The sequence below is a fragment of the Aspergillus welwitschiae genome, assembly GCF_003344945.1.
Source record: "Aspergillus welwitschiae strain CBS 139.54b unplaced genomic scaffold BDQ94scaffold_28, whole genome shotgun sequence".
In the NCBI taxonomy this organism is placed as follows: domain Eukaryota; kingdom Fungi; phylum Ascomycota; class Eurotiomycetes; order Eurotiales; family Aspergillaceae; genus Aspergillus; species Aspergillus welwitschiae.
The window spans coordinates 395,192-417,688 of NW_020798722.1; the positions used below are offsets into that span (position 1 = coordinate 395,192).

Below are 22,497 nucleotides of genomic sequence, written 5' to 3' on the forward strand. Positions count from 1 at the left end.
GCATGCCATGAAGCATCCATTGGTTCAATTTTCAGAAGCACCTAGTGCGAATATAGAAGCATCACAACTTTGAGACTCAAAAGACACCGCCACTGGCCCATCTCCAGGCGTGAGAGACGACTAAGTTGGGAATTCAGAACTGAACTCGCAGATCGGTGAATTCAGCCCTCTTTAGCTGCGTGGCAAAAATCATGATTAGTTTGTTTTTCGCTTTACTCCCGCTGTGATTCGGCACTAACAGGCTCACCGAGGCAAATATGCGTGGCTAGTGCTGACGAGCTATGGCCCTACTACTGTGGCCGGCGTGCGGCTGAACCCGCGGATCGCAGCAAACCCCGATGGTATTTCAATAGCTCTATGTTCTACTGGCCAGCCGCTTGGCTCAGCACTCATCAATTCCGATGCCTGTTGTTTCCTGGCTATATGCTTGGGACGACCGATCTGTATGACAAGCTGCTAGTTGTCGGTGCCTCTAGACGGCTTTGAGCCTTGTGCGCGTGCGGATCCCAGGGCGTGATACATCTAATCACGATGCCGAGACCTGCACGGCTTTATGGTAGGTACTTGATATTCGCGCTGATATTTCTCCATCAAGTTCTCATCTCAAAATGTGCAAGTTAATTGAGACTGCGTGTAAAAACATCACACACTCGCCCATTGCTTAGTCGCTTCTCATGAACAAAGTAGACTGTTTCATAAGGGCCATTCTCACCAGCCCTGCATGGGGGTATTCGGCAGGGCAGTCCATCAGAGGAGCAGCATAGAACTGGCCTACCAAAGTACAACTGCGTTCACAGTTTTGCAGAGCTTTGAGACGGACTGATGGGTCATGAGGGTTCGGAACGGAAGTTGGCCTCTCACTGTGGGACGTTGTTCAAGGGTCTTCAGGGGTGGAAGATGTCGGGTCTAGGTTATGAGGACATAAAGAAGGCAGATAACATGTTGCCCTGTCTTGGGAAATGCGAGCGGATCGAGTTGTTGCATATCGAAAGGTGCCAAAACAACACGTTCTTCCTAGCATATGTGGGAAAGTATAAGTCTCATTTTCGTTGAACGACGCTTTTGCAATGTCAATATACAGTTCAGAAGAAGCCAGGCAACATTAAAATATCTTCTTACTGAACGATTAGAGACCCGCCTTTTCATTCCCTGTGCCTCATCAAAACAAACATAGCCTCCGTCCGAGTAAGCGAGAGATTTAATTGCAGTAAAACGATTTGGTGTCAGCTGAAGACGGCCATAGGAAACCAAGATGTTGAACATTTATGCACAGGTAAAATGCTGGTCTAGGCCCAAAGCCAATCATAAATAACATATTACCTCGGGGGAACAATAGGGCGCAGAATGCTGTCATATTAGCAGCCCATGATTTTCAATGCGTGGACCTATACCTTATATATTTCGCAGGTGAAGACGCGAAAGTTCCAAGCATATGTCCATTCATGCGGCCGCCTTTGTAAACAATATCGAGCTGGACCATGTCTGGGTATGATTCAGCAGTATCTCTGAGCGGTACATTCTCAGATTTGACGTTGATAGAAGCCGGTAAGACTTGAGGCTATGAGTTTGAGGTCCATCTATCTCAGAAGAAGAAAGCCATCGCAGCCCACTGTCTCATTTAGCAGGAGAATTCCCCCAGTCAGTTGATGACAGAAAACAGAGGGAACGGATTCACAACGGAACTGCGTTGTTGGAGGCTTGGGCAGTATGACTGATATACATTGCTACTGCCAGCCTGTCAGTAGATGGAGTTAACATGAGGAAGTGACAATGCAAAAGGCGCTCGGCCAGGGATAACTGGCAATACTCCAAGGCTCCCGCAGCCAAGGGTTAGGTGTACCAACCTTCCGATTCTGAAGAGCACGCGAGGTCCTTGTCTTAATGATCCTGCACCTCAATCGATGACTTTTTTGAAAAGACAGATACGAAGGGGAGATGGGGAGTAGCCCATGGCTAGAGACTTGCTGTATCACGCAGATCGATCAGAGAGCCAAACCAGTGCACCGTCAATAACAGCACAAGGTTTACAATGTCTGGATAGTGGAGATTCCAGGGGCATGTGTCCACGGATATGATTCTACGTGGTCAGGTACGGGTTAATTTCCATACTGAAGCCCACATGCACTGTCTCCTGGAAGGATGAAGGCTACCTCTCAATCTTCGATATTTTATAGATTTTGCGGTGATGGTGGTTCTAGAACTTTTTCTCACCCGACTTGCCTGTTTTGGTTATCGCGCGCCCCACTTTTCGGATCTCCAGAGTTTGGTGGCATAAACTAGATATTTACCCTGGGGACATGGAAGCTGCGTGCGATGAGTAGAAAAGGATGGCGGATACCAATTCTGGCCTTGTCAATACGCTCTTTCCAGTGACTGTTCAAGTATCCCAAGCTCGCCCTCCCTCCTACAACGACTAGTTTCTTATCCATCATTTTACCCATGTCCGCACCAACTGACGCCACCCCGGCATCCAATGTTCTTGGCACCATTGGCACCGTATTCTGGTGTATCCAGCTTGTCCCCCAGATATGGTATAACTGGCGACGGAAAAAGACAGAAGGATTACCTCCTGCAATGGGGTTCTTGTGGGCTGTTTGTATGGACTAATTACCTCCCTACCCCCCCTCCCCGGTGATGGTGATGTATATATAGCACCAGTGTACTAGTAGTATCCGCGATTGGTACCGTGCCAAAGACAGGAGTGCCACAGTTAGTAATATTGAATGAAATCCTATCAGGTGCTGTGCCCATGGGTGTGTATTTGATCCTACAGGTAAATGCCATCCTTCAGTTTGTCCATCAGGTTCTGGTCATGACTCGGAAAGTCGAGGTGCTTACTACTCATGAATGCCAGGAAGTCAATCTCCCGATGCAAATCCAGCCGCAGATATTCGGGACATTTTCGGCCATCATTTGGGCTCAGATTTTACAATATGATCAGTTAGACCTACTCTTTTTGTTCCCCAGCCCTGGAAATATCTTTGCTCAAGATGTATCGATGTCGATATACTAACAAGCGTGACAGCAATTATACCACTCGGAAGGCCACATTGGCGTGTGTCGGGTTATTAGCAGTTATGGGTGGGCTCGAAGCCCTACTCATCTTAACTTTGAGGGCATGATGACCGTTCTACCCGTTCATTACAATCTTGCGTACTAAATCGGCCCTGGTCGCAGATACCATACAATAAAGGCATCACCTGGCCGGATATCTTGGTTGGTGCGATAGCAACAGTGCTTCTCGCCGGCGGCATGTTACCCATTTATTTTGAATTGGGGAAAAGACAAGGCCGAGTAATTGGAATCAGTACGTGTTGCTCCTGTTTCTCGTGGGCAAGGGAGCGAATTCTCATCGACATAGATTGGGTCTTCTTGTGCATCGACACACTGGGAGGACTGTTCTCAATCTTTGCGCTTGGTATGGCCGTTACATCCCTCCCCGTACGACATGCTAACGGACTCCAACAGTGGCACAAGGGTCGTTTGATATCCTTGGCGGGGTTATGTATATTGTTGTGTGAGTCCAATCCTTGCCTCGCCGTACATGCTGAGTGTCTAACCCATGAATAGCGTGGTACTCGAGCTGGGAATCTACCTCAGCCACATCATATGGCGCATCCGATTCCGGGAGGCCCGGAAAGAAGCCAAACATTCGAGTAGAAGTGTCGAGGATATTCTCCAAATGTCTAATCCCGCGTGATAGGTGGTCTTAAAGAATAAGCATCCGCCTTTCGGGTGCCAGTCTCATGTATTGGATCCACGTAAGGCCACTGTCCGGCAGAGACCAGAACCGCTGCAGAAACGACAAGACGTTGCGTCGGTCCAATGTGCCGCTTATCTCCATCACCAGTTCGATCTCGTGCGCTACCACCTCCTGCTTCTGCGGACACCCGCGGCACTCGGTGCCTGCAATGAATAGCGGCCAAACAAGGTCATGAGCGAATGAGCGCTTGTCAACGAGAAGGGCTAGATGAGCAAAGATGGAATCTCTCCAGGACTGGCGTGTCGTGTCTAAAGAACCATCCCGGGCGAGGACGTGGTAGACATAGATTAGGCTAGCGTAATAAAAAATCCACACCAGGTGCTGGAAACTGCTACACGCCTGGTCTGTTTGCCAGCGAAGTATGAGACTAAGCTGAAGCATGCGGGCCTTGGCGGCTTCCAAGTCCCCTGTCATAGTGCGAAGCAATGAAGAATCGATCGGATGGCCATGACTATATTGCAGGCGTTCCACATGTGTCGCACGACTGATAATGGTGATGAAATCGCCAAAGATGGCATTTGCATCAGTTAGCGGAACGGCTTCGTACTCCTCCAGGGCATCGAATGTTGTGAGGCCAGCAAAGACACTTGCGTAGTACTGCTCGTAGATCAAAAAGGCATCGATCTCATCCTCGCGTCCGGCGTCCGTAAGTGCATGATCTTTCCATTGACGGATCACACGCGCGGCCTCCAGGTGCATTCGCCACTTAGCCGACGCGGCGCCGAGGAGCTCGACGTTATATAGGATGAGCGTGGCGGCCAGCGCACATTGGGCCTGGCTGGTGGAGGAGCCTTCCTGCCTCATGTGGCAAAGCAGACGAGCAACCGACGACAAGGCCTGATTCCGGCGGCACATTGAGACGAGCTGCAGCTGCTGGCGACGCGGATGCCCGATCGGGAATCGTACCGCAAGGTCTTCCGACGAAAGTGCGAGCACCGCGTGGAGGACCGTCAACGATGCCCCAGCCAGCGGGACTATAACCTGTCTCCAGGGGTTCGTCGGACCATCCACCCAGGCCAGCTTGGCAGAGACGATCCGATGGTAGTGATGCATGAGTTCGGATGATACCGCATCCGGGTAGTGGGCAATAGTCGGGGTGGATGGTATAGGTAGCTGCCGGCCTGCCAGTCTACCTCTGCTGGCAACTCCTTGGTTCCATCGGAGAATGAGGCCGTATCCGGGACATGAGAAACCTCGTGTGGTGCATTTCCGGTATGCTGGGACCGACCTGTCGCATTTGATGCGACGGGTTCGGCACTTGGGACAGTCTTCTTTCTGATTAATAACCTGTAGGATTGGCCAAGAATGAAGGGACGAAGATCAAGCAATGCCGGGGACATATATATACATACCTTTATCTGCAGAGATGCTCGCACGTCGAGGCGCGGACATTGGAGGAGGCGCCGATGATGTTGTAGTTGATGAAAGCCTTCTTCCGATTAAGGATTTATTGCCAAGGCTGATGCTCAACTCAAGAATCCTGATCAGTGGGCGAAGGAACGGTAGAATTAGTGAACAACTACTTATGTCCTCTTACTAATATTGCTCTGCATAAAGTACTAGCGAACTAGTTCCGCCCCACCGACTTGGCCACACTTGTGATGCCATACAAAAGACGCCTTTTTGAAATTAAGGTATATCGATTATCAGAGGTCAGCGGTAGTTAAAATAAGGCATACTAATTATGAAGATAGTAGATGATGTTCAATTGCGCATGATCAATTTCTGCGGTTTTGGCATTCGAAAGTGTGTATATGATGAGAATAAAATATATAATTCTAAGGCTATGACGTCATTATATTAGGGTTCCTAAGAAGCAGAAAAAGTCGAAAAATGAATAAGATACACAATAGTATCTGGTACGACTTTATACTCAATTACAGACCAGTAATTATGACCATTACTGCGATAGATCCACCTCGAAACAGGACATTGAGCATGGCATTACATGGGTGGCCGAATCGGGCGGAAACTACGGTAGTTGCATTTGACAAATCTATTGTGTTTCTAAGCCTCCCTGAGAACTTCCTTTATATGAATACAACCAGGTAGATGACATTGTTAGGACATGTGTCATAAGAATTGTCTCAATATTAGGAATATGGTCATAAATGTTGACGAAGATGCTGCTAGGACTGGGTACTGATAATGAATTATATACTCTGGCCCTATGACTTTTGAACTTTCGCCCGCATCTTAAAACAAACACTGCCATAACGTGAATTGCATCAATGACCTGCACAATCTATTATTCCTTAAATTAGGGCCACGCCCCCTTCCATCTGGGTCTCTTTCTGTTCGCTCATTCTTTTTTCATGATGCCACGCAAAGGTCATGGCCATCTTGGCCATCTAGCAAGCTCCGTAGATCTTCTCCAACTTGATCTGGTTCCACTCATAGGCCGTCATATGGGGATACTTGGCCGGATTGGTCTCCGTCACGAATTGCCCAAACGGGTAGATGGAGTTATCGCGAGCCACCTTGGCAAAGTACGTGACGGACATGCGTTCCTTCAACTGTCCTTCCTCTCGCTCCCGCTCGGAGATGGGCAGCGTCACGCGATGACTGACCGATGTGAGGTAATCGTTCGTTAGCCGCTGCAAGCTATCCCCGATATTGACCAGCATGACATGCTTGTTCTCGCACGTCACAGGGAAATAGGTGCCCAAGTTCGACTGGTCCTCAACTTCCAGTCCTCCGACGGAGTCCTGGAAGAGCAGAGTGACGGTCCCAAAGTCCGTATGCTCGGAAATCCGGCTCATGTGGCCTGATCGCAGGTCGCGGATATCTACCTTGGGATAATAGTTTAACCGCATCTCGCTGACATTGGGCATGCAATGCTTGATCACCTCGAATGGCTGGTCTTTCGTGCTCAGGGCCATCTCCAGAGCCTTCAAAATGTTCAAATGAGCCACGTGAAGAAGCTCATAGAAAATTTCCATGAAAGAGCGGAAGCCTGGGACTTCACTCTCATCCGGCCATATGTTGCCGTATAATGGGTCATCAGGATTTCCGATATCAAACGACTCCTTTTATCGAATCAGCGAGTGAGCACACAAGGGCGGTTGGATGGTCTATGGATGGATGATTGGAATGCCTACCTTGACATCAAACACCTCTTTGTGCTCCTTGCAAACTCCTTTCTCGAAGTCTTTGATCGCTGAGCTTTTCTCTTGTCCGAGGCTTACCCATCCACGATTGGGGTTGGCACAGGGTGGATGAGGATACTTCTTCTTAATGTCCTCTGGCAATTCAAAAAAGGTTCGGTTCTTTTTTCACACAAAAAGCTATTAGTTTAATACTTGTAGCGAGCAACGCGGGCCACTGGCAGGACTGTCTTACCCATTCAAATGCCTTGTCGATTGCAAGATCAGGGACGCCGTGGTTGACCAGCTTGACAAACCCCTGGGACGCAAAGCATTGCAATAAGTCGCGGGCAAACTGGGCTCGTTCTTCCTCACTCCCAAGGAAAAACTTTCCCATGTCCAACGTCACAACAGTTCCGGCAGCCATGACTACGGTGAGTTAACGGTTGGTGTTGAAGGTCTGGAGAAATAGAGATGATTTGAGCTGGGCATGTCCTCGAAGACTGGAACTTGGCTCACCAGACCGGGCATTTTAAGCATCGTCTGTGTAACTGAATAGACACATCGACTATGACATCCAAGATCTCCATACACTCAGCCCCGTGGTGTACGTGGCTGTCGTAGTGGTTCTGCATACCGCGGAAGCTTCCGACATGCGTTGTTTTTCTTGCTGGAATGTAGGAAGGCAGGATAGACATTTGGTTTTCCTTTCCTGGTTCGTTGGACGCGCAACGTCGACTTCATTAGGGCTGACTTACTTGTTTAATTCCCTAGGGCTGATCGAAGGATCTCCTCCTGACCACAGGCAAATGTCACGACACAGCCACCTCCTCGCCCCGTAAGTTGGGGGTAACCAAATGATCAGCGAGCGCTTAACATTAAATCAGCCAGCCGCAGAATGCTCCTGTGCTGTATATAGTCCGAATTACGTTGTACAACGATTTTTGTATGAATATGCACCTCTCGGAGGCCTCCGAAAGGTACTGCCGCTATAATATCGATGTCCAGCGACTTGCGTGATCTCGTCTGCATATTGGTTTTTCTAATTTGCTTTTTATTCCTGATCACAGCATATGGCTGCACACTTTCACCATAACTAGCTAGTTCTCCCCTACATCCTACACCTGTGAGCACAATCATACCCATGGAAGCCAGTATTCTGCCCAGCGTGCCTGCGTGTGCAGGCGTCGCGCTGGTGGCCTTTTTCTTGTACCATTTCATTATCTATCCTAGCTTCCTTTCTCCACTGGCGAAGATCCCTAATGCTCACCCATTGGCTCCATATACGTCCCTGTGGATCCTGTGGGCGAGGTATCGGATTCGTGAGAATAACACGGTTCTCCGCGCGCATCAACAACACGGCGAGGTCGTCCGATTGGCGCCAAATGAAGTTAGCATCAACTGCGTGAACGATGGCATTAAGACAGTGTACGGGAAGGGCTTCGAGAAGCCGCCATTCTACTCTGTCTTCGTGAACTACGGGTTTGTAGAGTTCGTGCCTTGGTATTGTCACGCTGCTGACCGTTCATATGCACAGAGCGTTGAATATGTTCTCCTCCTTACACTCCCCTGAGCATGCGATGCGGAAGAAGCGCATCTCGAACATCTATTCCAAATCATTTTTACAATCCTCACCCGATGCGGCGGCCATAATTCAGGAGGTAGTGCAACGACGACTACTTTCGCAATTCGCCAGCCATGCCAAATCCAAGCAGCCACTGGATATTTATCCCATCTACAAAGCGACTGCCATGGATCTGACTACATCATATTTCTTCGGACTATCAGCCGGCACCCAGTTCGTGATCGACCCGACAGCTGCCGCCCGTTGGCAGGAGCTGTATCTGGACGACCAACACCCGGTGTCGCTGTTTTGGTTGCAGGAGTTGCCCGATCTCACTGCGTGGCTGGCCAAACTTGGGATCTCCGTTGTTCCTCAGGCACGTCACCTTGCACACGATCAGATCGCTGCGTGGTGTCTCAATATGAGCGATGGCGCGGAAAAGATGCTAGCCAAAAAGGCAGGGGGGTCTTCCTTGCCGCCGGGACACTTGCCGGTAGTCTATGAGAGACTCCGTCAGAGCACCGAAAAAGAGGGCATGTCTACCACACCCAGCATCACCCAGAATCCGGTAATCAACGATGACGTCTCCGACAGCATCGGTGGAAATGTAGCATATACTCTCCGGAAGCCAAGGTCCCCACAACAATTGCAGGTTACCAGTGAGTTGCTAGATCAACTTATTGCTAACAATGGAACCGTTGCCACGACACTGCTCTATGTGACCTGGCAGCTGTCGCAGAATTCGGCGGCATTGGCTCGTCTTCAAGAAGAACTGCGCAGCAAGCTGGGTCCCGAAGCTTTTGCATGGTCGGCATCGAAGGAGGAGGATACGTTGCCCAAGGCAAAGGACGTGGACGAGTTGCCTTACTTGAATGCAATCATTATGGAGACACTGCGACTTCACGCCCCAGTGGCTGGTAGCCAGCCGCGGATTACCCCGGAGAATAACAAGACCACGCTGGGTCAGTATGAAAATATCCCGGGAGGAGTACGCGTAAGCGCAGCTGCGTGGAGCCTCCACCGCAATCCTGCGGTATTCCCGCGCCCAGATGAATGGCATCCAGAGCGTTGGCTATCGGAAAACCTGGAGGGCGCCGACAAAAAGGAGCGCTGGTTCTGGGCATTTTCGAGCGGGTCGCGCATGTGTATTGGGAGTAATTTGGCATTGTACTGTAAGTGTTGTTGCTGTCGCTGCTGCCGCTGTTGTCTTGGCTAACTCTCCTTCTCTTTAGTGTTGAAGTATGTGGTGGCAGCCATCTACGCCAATTTCCGGACACATATTGTAAATGACGAGGGAATTGAGCAGGAGGACGGCTTTATCTCAGGACCAAAGGGGAACCAGTTGACGGTTAGATTCGAGAGCATAACAGTCGATTGAACAGTGTACCCCTGAATAGTTGGCAATCCTGATTTCTCTATCCGTCCGGCATATATGTGTTGTGTCTCCAGAGTAGATGTTAATACCTAGTAGCAGCGTACATTAAGCCCATTAAGCCCATTGAAGACAGTGACAATTCCAGAATGTCAAGTAATGCACAACGAGATCAGCTACTCAGAATTCACCCAAGCACTCAACGAATCCGACCAAATTTCCAACTTGCCAATCCTACCCTGGGCATCAAACTTTCCAAACAAAAACACGAATGTCTCCACCCACTTATTTCCCGTCGCATTGCTTCCAACTGTCGAAGTCAGTTTGACCATGACAGCATCGTCACTCCCATTCGAAGTCGAGACCAAGAACTGATCAGGCGGAGAGGTCGGCTCCCGATTGTCCGGCTCGAAGAAGAGCGTTTGTCCGAGGACGTCGAAGTAGGCATCACAAGTGGTGTCCTCCTCGGAGGACGGCGCAGGTGAAGACCGTCGTCCAGTCCAGGACCGTCCCAGGTAGGGAAGTCGGGATCGTGCCCAGCTGGGACCGTACTCGTAGATTTCAGGGTTGCTAGTGAAGCGCGAGTCAAGGATGGTGGTCGGGTGGGTTCCGTTAGCGAAGTCGGCACAAAATGCTTCAACGGTTGTGCGGATGTTCATGGTTGCGACTATGCTCTTCACTGGTGGTTCGGTATTGAAGTTGGAATATGGAAGGAGGAATGTAGAACGATGATAGAAAGTAGCTAGTACTGGGGGGTTGTTCTACGACAAATCGAAAGTGATGCGAAGTAGGATATAGTATTTATATCTGTCTACTCCTCTACTCTGCCGGAGAAACCCTCCGAATCATGCATAATAGGCAACCACTAGTCTAGCTCCGCTCAAACCCCACCAATGGCTTCACACTCTTGATCAGGATGGGTTTGGCCATGAGTTCCTCGGAGCGGAAAGTAGCATGCATGGCTTGGAAGTCGGGCAGTTCGGCGTGAAGATCATATGCCTCTTTGTTGACGTATCTAGCAGAGTCAGCATGCGTGCGACCGGGCGAGTCAAGAGAAAAACGCAAAAGAAAAAATAAAAAAAAGGAAAAAGGACAGAAGCCTACTTCTCAACCAGAACCAGCTCCTCTTGACCGGTCTCACGATCGAAGTCTTTGTACAAGTGGAAACTCAAAACACCGGGCTCATTCTTCTTGACACATGCGGTAAGCTTGGTGAGAAGCTCAGCAACCTACAGACATGATTAAGTCAGTAAGTTCGAGAGGCACAGTGTAGCAGAATAGGTCCCTGCGGCCACCGTGGAGGGTAACCCACTCGATCCAATTTGCCAGGCTTAGGGGTCAGGACAGCGACAATGTCGCATTCTTCGCCAAACTGAGTGTTGGTCATTGTGGTGGTGGATTTGCAAGGGATGGATGAATGGAGGTTGTTTGTTTGGGAGGGGGTTGTGTTGAGATGATGATATATTTCAGACAACACTTTATAAGTGTTGTTCGGTACCTTCGTGGTCTATGCTGCTCTTCCTACGGACAACACCGAACTCCTTTCCTAAACACCCTTGCAGTGGTTGATTGGAGGATCAGCAGTGTGTTCATCTTCGGCCCCACCCCGAGCCCTGCAGATGCTAAGCAATTCATTGTGTGGAGATCTTCCCCGTCCGCGTCTCACCGAAATGTGCAGCACGTACAGCATTTTTCACCGTGTCTCTTTGTCAGGGCAGTCCCTTGCCGAGAACCGGAATGTTAGCCGCAGCAGTGGTAGTATCTGTTAATAATAGAAATAATAGCATTTGGTAATAGTAAGAGGTTCTGAGGTGGTAAATCCTATTATGATTGTATTTCAGCTGGGGAGTCTGTTCTACAGAGTAGAGAGAGTTAGTTCCCGCCCGGGTCGGCCACCCATGTAGTGCCATATGAAAGACCCTGTTTTCACATTGCAATAGCCCATCCAATATAATATCTATAAGTTTACAAATCAAACCCCATTCACGGGCTATACTGGGTCATCAAAGAAGGCGTAAGATGCTTATTTGACGAAGATCATAATTATTATCTAGATTCTAGTAATAGCGTCAGCAATTCAACATGTTATAATCTAAGTCGAAAGTTTCAGTCGGAATCCTACAGCCGTCTATTATTTTACTTTCAGATAATATTGTAGATGTGTTAGTACAAGATATGTATATGTAGATAATTCTTGTCTTTCCAATTTGGGTTTACCTTCCAAAGTATATCTTACTGGATAGGTGCTTCATGTTCTGATTTTGTTATGTTTATGGAATCTCAATCATGCCGAAGTTGCCCTTCAATCTTTCCTACCCTTTTTTAATTAATTGGTCAATCACAAATAAAATCATAAAATCATCTCTAATCTAATCTTTCCTATGTAATTAGGGTTGTTACCTATCATCATACATCTGTAAATTAAAATATTAGTTCCATATGTTCTCTTTCGGTCATCTTAGACTACTAATCATTGAATCATGAAGAAAGGTGAAAGATCTAGATTAGTCTTGTTTATTTTGATTGTGTAGTACCTGTTAAAATATATAGGTTAGGTAATACTATTATAGGAAGATATCCAGCTATATATATATCTTATACAATGTCATCTACAAAGGAAAACAGTATTTTCGTTGCTTGAAATTATATATATATATATATATTATACATTATTATAACTTGTTAGCACCATCCAACAAAAGTTTCGAAGTCAAGGAAAGTGAAGGAACGAATATAAAAATTATCTCTGTATGTGAACCTATAAGAATAAATACATAATACAGGATAAGGAGAATATGACAAATAACCTACATGTTCTACAGAAACATTCATCGTCACATATTAAATGCATAAAGTATTGCACTGCATAGATATCTCAACTCAACAACCGTTTTTATTAAAGATAGACTGTTATTTTAGAAATCGTAGAATAATTAGACACATACAGAGCCTTCTGCACTTTATGATGTTGTAGTAGCTTTAGGTTACACCCAGTGTACAAGAATCCATGCAAATCCGTACTCGAGTGAACACCTTCCAAAAAAAAGGGGGGAATTGTCAATATCTATACGAATACTCTAGGAGAGGTCTATTTCTCGCAATACGAGACCCTTTCCACCGGAATGTAGTATTTGAAAGGAAGCGTTCAGAGCGTAAGCGGTGATTGACAATTTCATATCAACCCCGGGGGTGATAGTGAGAATGAACGAATCCTGTCCCAGTTATTGCAGGACATCCCCATCCCGTCCATTCACTGCAATGTCTGTCTCCTGCTTGGGCACCATCTCCGTGTCCCCTGAGTTACCTTCCTTCTCATCCACTGTCACCTCGCTCTTAGCGGGCTTAATCTTCACAAAGAGCACCATGATGATCAGTCCCAGCCCGGCCAACCCCACCGCCATCCAGAGTGGAGCCTGGTATCTCGCGCGCAAGTCTCCCTTCACCTGCGCCGAGGTGAAGTCACCCCACCCCAGCCAAAAACTAATGCCCAAGAACAAAACGCTGTTGGCAACCGCAGCGGCGAGCCCTTGTTGTCGCTCGGGAAGAGAGGTAGTAACGAAGATGTTGGTCACATTGTACGTGACATCCATGCCAAGGGTGCCGCAGATCATGGCCGGAAATACGTAGGGCCAGTAGCTGGCTCCGAGCGGCATGATAGCAAATAGCAGTGGTGCCATCAGCCATCCAATGCCCGAGATCACAAGAAGAACCGTGCCAGGAAGAACATGCAGGAATAAGCCTCCAATCAGGCTAAAGAAGATGCCACCTAGCGCGAAGGGGACAAAGTACGCTACCACGAGCAGGGGCGAGGCGTGCATGATATTCTCCATGTACTCCACACAGTATAGCAGCCAGATGCCAAACACGCCGTAGAAGCAGAACAGTCCGAGGAGTAGGGACGATAGTTGGGGGATGCGGAAGAGACTAAGAGGAAGAAGTGGCTCCTTGGCCACCCAACCTTCGACGTAGATCGCAGCTAGCAGCACAAAACAGCCCACAATCAACGTGATATACACGTAAGGTGTTCGCCAGCCGTCGGGTGCATGGCCGCAGTCGTTGATGGCGAAAAATATCAGCACCAGACTGCAAAAGAAGAGGCCGGCGCCAGCCCAATCTATGGACATGTCAGGGTGCGGAGGCTTGCGGCGAATACTGGCTGGGACGGAGAGGACAGCTGCGATGAGGGCCAGGAAGAGCAACATCGTCCCGATCCAAAAATACCAGCGCCAGTCGAGAAACTGTCCAGTCATGCCGGAGACAAAGATTCCGGCGACAAATCCGATGGGCGCGCAGGCGCCGTAGATACTGAACACCAAGTTCTTGCGCCATCCCGGTCGATAGGTAGTGCCCAAGAGCATGATTCCAGCCGAAAGAAAAGCAGCTGGGCCAAAACCCTGCAACGCCCGACAAAAATACATCATGAGGGCATTCTTGGCGAAACCGGCAACGAGCGACCAGACAAGATGCCAGGCCAACCCTCCTGCGAAGACGACAAACCCTCCATAGCGATCCGCCAGACGGCCGAAGAAGAGCAACGAACCACCCGCCGTCAGGGCAAAGGCACTCGATGGCCAGCTGGACGAGGCTTCTGGGATGTCCAGTCCCTCAGCTAAAGAGGGGAGGAGAACATTGAAGCCGGAAATGAAGTATTCCTGATGCAGGTCAGCGCATAGGTCCTCCCAAGACGGATATCTATACCGGTGAACAGAAGAAACCCTGCTGAAACTTACTGCCATAATCTGCGAGAGCACGAGCGAAAAGCAAAATCCCAGTTCCGATAGCAAATTAGGGAAGATAGCCGGCCTCATGCGACCAAGTCGCTCCAACTCGGCTTCCGAGTACATGTCGCCCATCCTAGTTAGGTGGTACGGGAGGTATCCCGTGAAGACGTAACAATAGGGAATAGGGCAGGTTGTACAGCCACAGTCACCAAAGAGACTTTCTGACTATGTGCGAAGCATCGAAAGAAAGGCAAAGAACCATAGAAACTGGAGATTTGGGGGAAGAGGAACGAAGGGAAAGAGGCAAGAGGAGGAGAGCGGCATTCACGAGGACCAGCAAGCAAGGGGGGTTCGTGGGTTTTGGATTTGTAAACGGGAGCCTCCTAGTGTCTCCGGAAGGTGCAGGAGTAAGCTGCACACCCCGGGGGCCTCCGACCATTAATTGGTCGTTGGGCGATCTATGACGGCCCCGTGCATGCAAGGGCGTCATCGGGCGGGCCGAGTATGGGGGCACCCAAGGCTGAAGACGCATTCGGGGAGGGCGAGGTATGTCGCTATAAATCGATTGGCCAAACCACCCAAACCCTACGCGTCCCTCCCTCCCCACCGGTTCTCCAATTACCACCCTACACATTATTGCTGACACACCAAACACTTGGTCCTCAAATCATGCGTTCCTCTCTGTGGTGGTCCATTTTTGGTCTTATTGGAGGGTCCTCCGCCACTCAAGCTTCGCCGGCCCACGTGCAGGAGCTCAAGGAACGCTGGGGTGAGGATGTAAGTTGGAGTCCGCCGAAGAGGCACAACCCTATGAAAGAGCGATCGACAGAGATGAGCTTAACATTTGGATTAATTTGATTTTATAGTGGGCGTTTTCAGGCATTACCACTTTCGGCCACTTGGAGCATGTCCATTGTCTCACCAATCCCGACACGCCGTTTGACATAGGGATCATTGGCACGCCTTTCGACACGGCCGTGAGCTATCGACCTGGTATATTCTGGTCCCCTTTGAACTGTACTATTTATGAAACCTGTCTGATACCATTCTTTACCACATTAATAGGTGCGCGCATGGGCCCTCGTGCCATTCGCACCGCTTCTGCCCGCCATATCCCATCTCGCGCGTTTCACGCTGCAGCCCAAATTAACCCGTATCAGTCATGGGCGAAGGTCCTGGACTGTGGAGACATCCCCGTCACCCCCTTTGACAATGCGGTGGCCATCCATCAAATGACCGAGGCCTACCGGGAGCTGGGCTCTCGAAGGACGACCACCGGGACGGGCAAGCCCAAGCTCATCACGCTCGGAGGAGATCATCTCGTGGCACTGCCCGCCCTCCGGGCTCTCCGAGAATCGTACGGCGAGCCCATGGCACTCTTGCACTTCGATTCCCATCTCGACTCGCTGCATCCCGATCGGTACCCCTCCGCCTGGACGTCGATGCAATCCCAGTTCAATCACGGCTCCGTTTTCTGGAATGCCATGAAGGAAGGACTCATCTCGAATTCGTCGTCACTGCATGCTGGCATCAACACTCGCCTAAGTGGGAACTCCTTCCAGGACTTAGATGACGACGACAAGCAGGGCTTCTTGCGCATTGCTGCCGACGAGGTTGACTCCATTGGCGCGGCTGGCATTATCGATCGCATCCATCAGCATATTCCCAAAGATCAGCCAGTGTACATGAGCATCGACATCGATGTACTGGATCCCGCGTTTGCCCCAGGTATGTTTGCATTTGCTGTCCCTCTCCCTCTGTCCCGAGGGTGCAAGACCGTTGATTGTGGATTTGCGTTACGTACATAGGGACGGGAGCCCCCGAACCGGGTGGCTGGACCACGCGCGAGATGATCAAGATTTTGCGGGGCGTCATGGATCTCAACATTGTTGGAGCTGATATCGTCGAGGTTGCCCCGGCCTACGACACTCCGGGGGGTGAAACTGCGTATCTGGTAAGTTCACTCGATGAATGCGGCAGCCGTTATCTCAAGGCTCGAGGAATGAATCTCCATGACTAACTGAGTGTCACTATGCAGGCGGCAAACCTGGCCTACGAACTGGTCACTGGCATGGTGGCTAGAGAACAGGAAGCCGGCGGGCGGGCGGGCGGACGACAAGTCCCCGTAGGGATGATGCAGGAGCCCAACGAATATGAGGTTTGCTACCGCCTGAATCCCGGAGCGGAAACTGTCCTTAATGGGCTTTTGAAACAAATCAGCTAGCCACTCATGACATGAGTGCACTGCTAAGTGGTATCATCCCTTGGTCCTGCTGACCTCTGGATCACGGCCGCGTGGGCCACGAACACGGCCACAAGACACGTCTAGCCGACTTCAGCTTTGTCTAGACACAAGACTGCAAACGATGCCTGTTAGACTTGGCATGCAGTTCAGTACAGAGCATAATCACGGTCACACATGGTCAGCATGCCACACAATAACCATGCTTTTATTTTCTTCTCATCCTTTATATTTAGATATGATGTAATAGACAAGGTGAACATTCATGCCATTAGCCCTTCCTACCATATAGCCGGGCTTGAGAAAATACAATATTACTTCACTTTTGAGCAATTCTGATACAACATAGGTACAAAAATCACCGTGTTAGTCCCGGTAGTCGCAACGTATCATGTGGGGTGGACGCCGCTAAACAAGAGTCAATCGCATCCAGGTTGGAATTGATCATCTCGGGATGGCTGGCAATGCCAACGAATGAAAACGGGTCGCCGCTATCCTGACATATGATGCCCGGACACAATGGATCAGTCGTCGCAGATAGAATAGCGTCGAGCGATAGGTCCATATCTGGCTGTTGCTGGTCCCTCTGCTCGTCTCTGACACATGGCAACGGCAGTGAGGAAGCCCAATGCTGGCCACAGTCTAATCGAGGTGACTTTCCGGGACAGTTCCAGAACGGACTCCCCATCGACCTCTGGGCCATCTGATACCCAGCCACGTCGGACGGGGGCACCACAAGCTTTACAAGTGCGATGCTAAGACAAAGGCTGTGACTGGACTCCCAGCAGAAGATGGTGTTGTGGAGAAAATTGATCCAGTCCCTACGGTCCGCTGCATCCTGTGCCGCCAGCAGAACGTGCTTAGCGACGATGAAAAACGGAAATAGACTATAACTCCCTTTCGGCCTAGACATGTCATCAATCCAGCAAGGACGGGAATGGGGGACAGAGGATTCTTACCAACTGCACCGAGGATCCGAGAATAGAGTACTCCCCTGAGCGGAGGGTGGGCAGAGTTGGGACAGAGCGTTTCGAGCGCTGGCCAGGACTTCGTTGGGCGCGTCGGGCAACATGCTATGCGCGAGAACAATGGAACGCGTTGTGTGGTATTCGTATAAGAGCGCCCGCTGGGTTGTAGGGTCTAAAGCCCCCGGGACAAAGCCGCCAGAAAGGTCGGAGGACGCAAAATGGGTTTCCATCCAACCTTCTAATCGGTCCACCACGTCAACAATAGCTTCCTGACGCGTCCGATTATTGTGGGTGTTACCCGAGGCTAACAGAATTTGATACGCGCGTTCTTGAATGAGTGCCACACCAATCCTTGCTGACAGGCCTTCCACGGGTACACTATGGAGAGACATATCTGGAGTTGGAGTGTTGCAATCAAAGCTTGGAAGCATATATGCTCGGCCCAGGGTGAAAGCGAAAGCTTTGTCCAGGATGAAGATGGTCCAGAAGAGCAACCTTCGTTCCTCGGCTTGTTCGACATGATCATCGTTTGACTGGCGTTCTCGATGCAGACCCATCCTTTGAGTGATGGCACAACATTTATGAAAGGCCTCATCGGCCAGCAGAAGGTCTTCTGCCTGTAAAGCGACGATCGTCTACCCGCTCCTGTTAGTATATTACAAATTCCCACGACCAGGCCCGATGACCTGTTCTTTAGGCTTCAGGCTACCATTCCCCGGACGGAAGTTACTCACGATGCATGCCAAAGCTTGAATGTTGACGACCGTATTTGCCTGCAGCTGACCCTGCACCAACGCCGCCCTGGCGGCGGCACAGAAGGGATCAGAGTTCGTCTGTGGTAGGCCGTGGTCACGGCCGTCAGAGCCATTTCCTTCACTTTCAGTGGTGGTCTGTAGCAGCAGGTACTGCAGGCATAGCTCCATACCACTTTTGGACACCCCCAAGTTCCCAAGGAAGTACATTTGAATTCGTGAACGCAGGATGCTCGGATGAAACAGGTGTTGTAGATAGCCACCCTGGGCCAAGTACCGCTCGGTTGCTTGCATCACGGCCTGCTGTGACAGGTGCGGGAGCCGGAGGGGTTCCACGGTGGAGGAAGTCTTGAAGATTCGAGGTCCAAGCAGGTTGCACAACTCTGATACCTGCTTCAGCAAGGGGTCGGCATCAGCCGTCTGGTCATGTCGTCCGGACCTCAATATTCGCAGAATACCCAGGCAATGAGCCACATTTGAGTAGGGTCCGTAAAGAACCTGTTGCCCATCCCCAAGTGTGAATAGAACACGACCTTGAGGATCATTTTCTACCAAGGGAGCCGTGGATGTACGACGGGGCACGGGTCGATCTTCCTGGTAGCAGTGCGGCTCGTTCACCAACCGGTGCTCGATTATCTGCGTCAAGCGCTCCACGGAACTCTCTAACTGGGCCAGTCGATTGCCGAGAGGGCTGATGCCCCCCTCGTCAGCAGAGTTAATCGAGCCAGGGGCAACGACCTTTCGGTCTCTAGAGGTGTATTCGCAGGCGACACATGCCCGGCGGCAGGCTCCGCAACGCGGCCGGGCCCGGTCACACCGGATTTTCTTCCACCGACAGTGATCGCAAGCTGGATCATGAGTAGAAAATTGAAGCGACGCGGGACTCTAGAGGAAGAGAGGTGTGAGTGTGGTGGTCAGTTAGTCCAATACAAATGGGAGAACAAACCGAGGCACTTCCGGAGGGCTCCATTGTTGCGGGCAATATTGGTGAAGTACCATCGCATCGCAACGTCCGATTATAACGGATTGCTCATAATGACAGGAGCCATTGCCCAACACGCTTTGACCGATATTTTCCTGTTCTGAACTTCGTGAGCTGATGTTTCCTTGCAGCTCACCTTCACCTCCCAACAGAGCAGCTGAGTCTAATGGCCTCCCAGTGGTTCCCACATTTCAAGTGGGCACCTGCTGATGACGGGTAGGCATGCAAGGGGCCGGTCAAAACTGTGGGGGGGTAGTATTGCGAAAAAGCAATTGATGTGGGGAGTTGAAAACCTCGATCTCCTGCATACACAAAGATCCACGTTGTGGCTGGCTGGTAATATCTATGGCTGGCTGTCACCGCTTGTTGGCTGTTTATGTCTTATGGAGGGTAAGTTGGTCCGGAATGTAATAAAAAGGGAGGAAGTGTGAGGCCTCAGGCTTGTATGCCTTTCTATATGATCTCTCACATACTCTAAAATCTTTTGACATAACGAACACATCAGTTAATTTGCTTTATGCTTTTACCACTTCTCCATGTATACATATTTAGTATGAGACCCTAGGTGTGAGGTCACCGCCTCCCATGCCTCATGGCGTTACTCTTATATGGTAATCACATGACCTGTTTCACTCCAGTGCTCCCATGCTCCATCACGTGAATCCATATGGTAGCTACAAGGCCTAACCTATCTGCGAGACCTCGGCTCTCTCATGCATTCTCACGTGACTTGTAAGTGGTGGTCACATGATATATCTAACTGAGAAGTGAGAACAGCAGTAGTTGAGGATATATTCAAAAAGCTATAAGTAAAATTAGTAAAGTCTTAAAATAAACTCAGTATAAACTAGATCTTTACTTGCGAGAATTCTAATATTACAGTCACACATCATTTAAATAATACGACAGTAGAATAATCCTATATTTGTACTAAATAATCCTCATTAAAAATCTACAGTGTACCGTAGACTATTATAATAGACCCAAACCCCATCAAATGTCTTAGACCTAGGTCCAAAGCTCAACCCATCGTGGGCTCGGACCTGGGCCAGAATAGGCCGTGAAGAAGCGTAGATGGCCAATCAGATCTCGCTATCCTACTATATCTTATTGTAATAAGCCCTCATTCTACTACCATTCCTGGATTAGATACCTAGATATAAAATAGCGAGATCCTGACAATTATAATATTAAAAAGAGGGTAGGCAACGCAGACACAGATACATTGCCATGTACTTTCGGTAACGGGGAGGAGGGAGGGGGAGGGAAGGACAGGGACACACTAGAACACTAAAATTAGACCTATCCGCGGTGCAGGATGCGAGAGGTACGTGGATATTAGGATATAGAGACAATGCTTTAACCTTTAGTCGATGTTATAAAAGCCGTGCATGCTAGTCAGGGATTTCCACCGGAATGACATTATTGATAACACGTTTGAGCAGCCTATGGGAGTGCTGATCACAGAAGGTCCACTGAGACATACACGCTTGACAAATATCAAAATCTCCCCTTAAGCAATTCCGCAATGGTAGTCAGTGTCAGCATCTATAATCTCTGACCCGCAGAATTTGAAGGTGATGAGGCGTTAAGGTCAATTACTGGATGAAGAACCAAGTCATTACAAAACATAATCTCTCTCTTGTGGTATTTTCACGTAACAGTTGAATGATATCAGAATAATACTCGTCAAAGGCCCATGGCGGTTCTATGCGGCCACAGTTGTCTTGAGAACAGAACTTAATTGTATTCTCTCGTCCATGAGCGGATGCTCCACCATAGCTTTGTTCCCGCGCCGTACGGCCATCAAAAGTGGAGTTTGACTATTACCATATTTAGAGTTTGTGTCGAAATTATGGACATATGGGCCAGAAAATAATGCTTGAACCGTGGCCTTATGCCCACCTGCCACGGCAAACGTTACCGGTGTCCAAGCGTATTTGTCTTAATGGCCACATTCAACATCTACCTTAAACAGCAGCTGGACCACCTTGTCATGGCCGTATTATGCAGCCCGTGATAGTCAATTCCGGGCAACTAAGTACCCTGAACATTCAGCTTGGCTTGGACATTCTGAATCAGTTCCTTCACTGCCTTCTCATGCCCGTTGCGTGCGACCAATGACAGTGGAGTCCTGCCTTCGTTAATTTTGGAGTCTGGCTTAACATTTCTTTTGCCCAGAAGCAGGCTACTACTGCCTCGTGTGCCATGCATTGCAAACAACGCCACAGGTGTCCGGTCATTGCTGTCCAGACAGTCCGGATCGACGCCGTCTTTCTTACAAAGCAGCTTTGGAACCGTATCATGCTCATTACGTGCTGCCTAAGACAACGGCGTCCAGCCGTTCGCATCCTTTACACCTGGGCTATATTTTGTCTCAAGCAATGCCATCAATTGTTCCATCAACCCGAAGTACGCTGTGAGATGTAATCTGGTCATCGTGCTTGGCAATCTATTGTTGAAGTCAGAATTCCACGGGTGCTTTCTGGTAACCAGCATAGCTTGGCTGGCGGCATGTATCAAGGATTCGTGCTGAAGATATTCCAGGGCCTGCTGCTTCGTCTGCGGAGATGCATGAGGTGCATGATGTCCCCAATATCGTGCTGCGTAGCCATAAAGCGGTTAGAACTGCAGCCGTTCATCGAATTCAATTTCGGCCTCACAGCAGCCGGTTCGGAAATCATCAAACGACAGATACATGATGCGTACGGTTGTAATATCATTCTGTGCGTCAGGGCACCATGTATCCTTGTCTTGTTTGAAGTAATGTTGTCCAGGCCTCTGCGGCAAATAGTAATCTTGAAGGCGTTATCTTCGAACTTGGGGTAAAAAATCACTCTCAATCATCTTTTCTGATGCAGACCTCAATAAGGCCCTTGGGAATTTCTCACAGAACTTTGAGCTCAATTCCGGCTAGATCTGCTTTGCTGCGACCAGGGTTATCATCCATGACGATATCGCCGAAAAGTTCGCGACAGGGCTAAAGGCGCGCTTCGGGATGTTCAAGAACGCCATGGGGGACCCTTTGGCGAAAGCGACATTCCTTG

At 49.5% G+C, this 22,497-nt stretch overlaps 9 protein-coding genes across 9 annotated transcripts; 3 read left to right on the top strand and 6 right to left on the bottom strand.

Annotated features, from left to right (window-relative positions):
- Window positions 1-2,439: 2,439 nt before the first annotated feature.
- On the top strand, window positions 2,440-3,700 carry BDQ94DRAFT_161233 (PQ-loop repeat-containing protein; the record flags this gene model as incomplete). Its single annotated transcript, XM_026769348.1, has 8 exons — window positions 2,440-2,596; window positions 2,739-2,773; window positions 2,855-2,940; window positions 3,026-3,116; window positions 3,178-3,307; window positions 3,362-3,418; window positions 3,469-3,517; window positions 3,571-3,700. The coding sequence occupies 8 exons, from the start codon at window positions 2,440-2,442 to the stop codon at window positions 3,698-3,700; spliced, it is 735 nt and encodes a 244-aa protein (XP_026623777.1).
- Window positions 3,561-5,703, bottom strand: BDQ94DRAFT_181104 (Zn(II)2Cys6 transcription factor; the record flags this gene model as incomplete). The annotated part of the gene is made up of 2 exons (XM_026773814.1): window positions 3,561-5,050; window positions 5,668-5,703. The coding sequence occupies 2 exons, from the start codon at window positions 5,701-5,703 to the stop codon at window positions 3,710-3,712; spliced, it is 1,377 nt and encodes a 458-aa protein (XP_026623778.1). The 3' UTR covers window positions 3,561-3,709.
- A 411-nt stretch (window positions 5,704-6,114) lies between these two features.
- BDQ94DRAFT_161239 (isopenicillin N synthase family dioxygenase) lies at window positions 6,115-7,276 on the bottom strand (the record flags this gene model as incomplete). Its single annotated transcript, XM_026769349.1, has 3 exons — window positions 6,115-6,792; window positions 6,865-7,032; window positions 7,106-7,276. The coding sequence occupies 3 exons, from the start codon at window positions 7,274-7,276 to the stop codon at window positions 6,115-6,117; spliced, it is 1,017 nt and encodes a 338-aa protein (XP_026623779.1).
- Window positions 7,277-7,993: 717 nt separating this feature from the next.
- BDQ94DRAFT_161240 (cytochrome P450) lies at window positions 7,994-9,791 on the top strand (the record flags this gene model as incomplete). Its single annotated transcript, XM_026769350.1, has 3 exons — window positions 7,994-8,331; window positions 8,387-9,585; window positions 9,646-9,791. The coding sequence occupies 3 exons, from the start codon at window positions 7,994-7,996 to the stop codon at window positions 9,789-9,791; spliced, it is 1,683 nt and encodes a 560-aa protein (XP_026623780.1).
- Window positions 9,792-9,961: 170 nt separating this feature from the next.
- Window positions 9,962-11,172, bottom strand: BDQ94DRAFT_161241 (putative quinol monooxygenase; the record flags this gene model as incomplete). Its single annotated transcript, XM_026769351.1, has 4 exons — window positions 9,962-10,546; window positions 10,677-10,800; window positions 10,890-11,014; window positions 11,098-11,172. The coding sequence occupies 4 exons, from the start codon at window positions 11,170-11,172 to the stop codon at window positions 9,962-9,964; spliced, it is 909 nt and encodes a 302-aa protein (XP_026623781.1).
- A 1,834-nt stretch (window positions 11,173-13,006) lies between these two features.
- On the bottom strand, window positions 13,007-14,638 carry BDQ94DRAFT_161242 (major facilitator superfamily domain-containing protein; the record flags this gene model as incomplete). The annotated part of the gene is made up of 2 exons (XM_026769352.1): window positions 13,007-14,437; window positions 14,516-14,638. The coding sequence occupies 2 exons, from the start codon at window positions 14,636-14,638 to the stop codon at window positions 13,007-13,009; spliced, it is 1,554 nt and encodes a 517-aa protein (XP_026623782.1).
- A 537-nt stretch (window positions 14,639-15,175) lies between these two features.
- Window positions 15,176-16,840, top strand: BDQ94DRAFT_181107 (agmatinase; the record flags this gene model as incomplete). Its single annotated transcript, XM_026773815.1, has 5 exons — window positions 15,176-15,283; window positions 15,373-15,499; window positions 15,572-16,234; window positions 16,315-16,460; window positions 16,545-16,840. 5 exons carry the CDS (start codon window positions 15,176-15,178, stop codon window positions 16,728-16,730), a joined length of 1,230 nt encoding a protein of 409 aa, XP_026623783.1. The 3' UTR covers window positions 16,731-16,840.
- A 266-nt stretch (window positions 16,841-17,106) lies between these two features.
- On the bottom strand, window positions 17,107-19,438 carry BDQ94DRAFT_181109 (uncharacterized protein; the record flags this gene model as incomplete). The annotated part of the gene is made up of 4 exons (XM_026773816.1): window positions 17,107-17,653; window positions 17,708-18,351; window positions 18,451-19,353; window positions 19,415-19,438. 4 exons carry the CDS (start codon window positions 19,436-19,438, stop codon window positions 17,107-17,109), a joined length of 2,118 nt encoding a protein of 705 aa, XP_026623784.1.
- A 2,049-nt stretch (window positions 19,439-21,487) lies between these two features.
- On the bottom strand, window positions 21,488-22,150 carry BDQ94DRAFT_161245 (ankyrin; the record flags this gene model as incomplete). The annotated part of the gene is made up of 3 exons (XM_026769353.1): window positions 21,488-21,772; window positions 21,809-22,053; window positions 22,114-22,150. 3 exons carry the CDS (start codon window positions 22,148-22,150, stop codon window positions 21,488-21,490), a joined length of 567 nt encoding a protein of 188 aa, XP_026623785.1.
- Window positions 22,151-22,497: the final 347 nt, after the last annotated feature.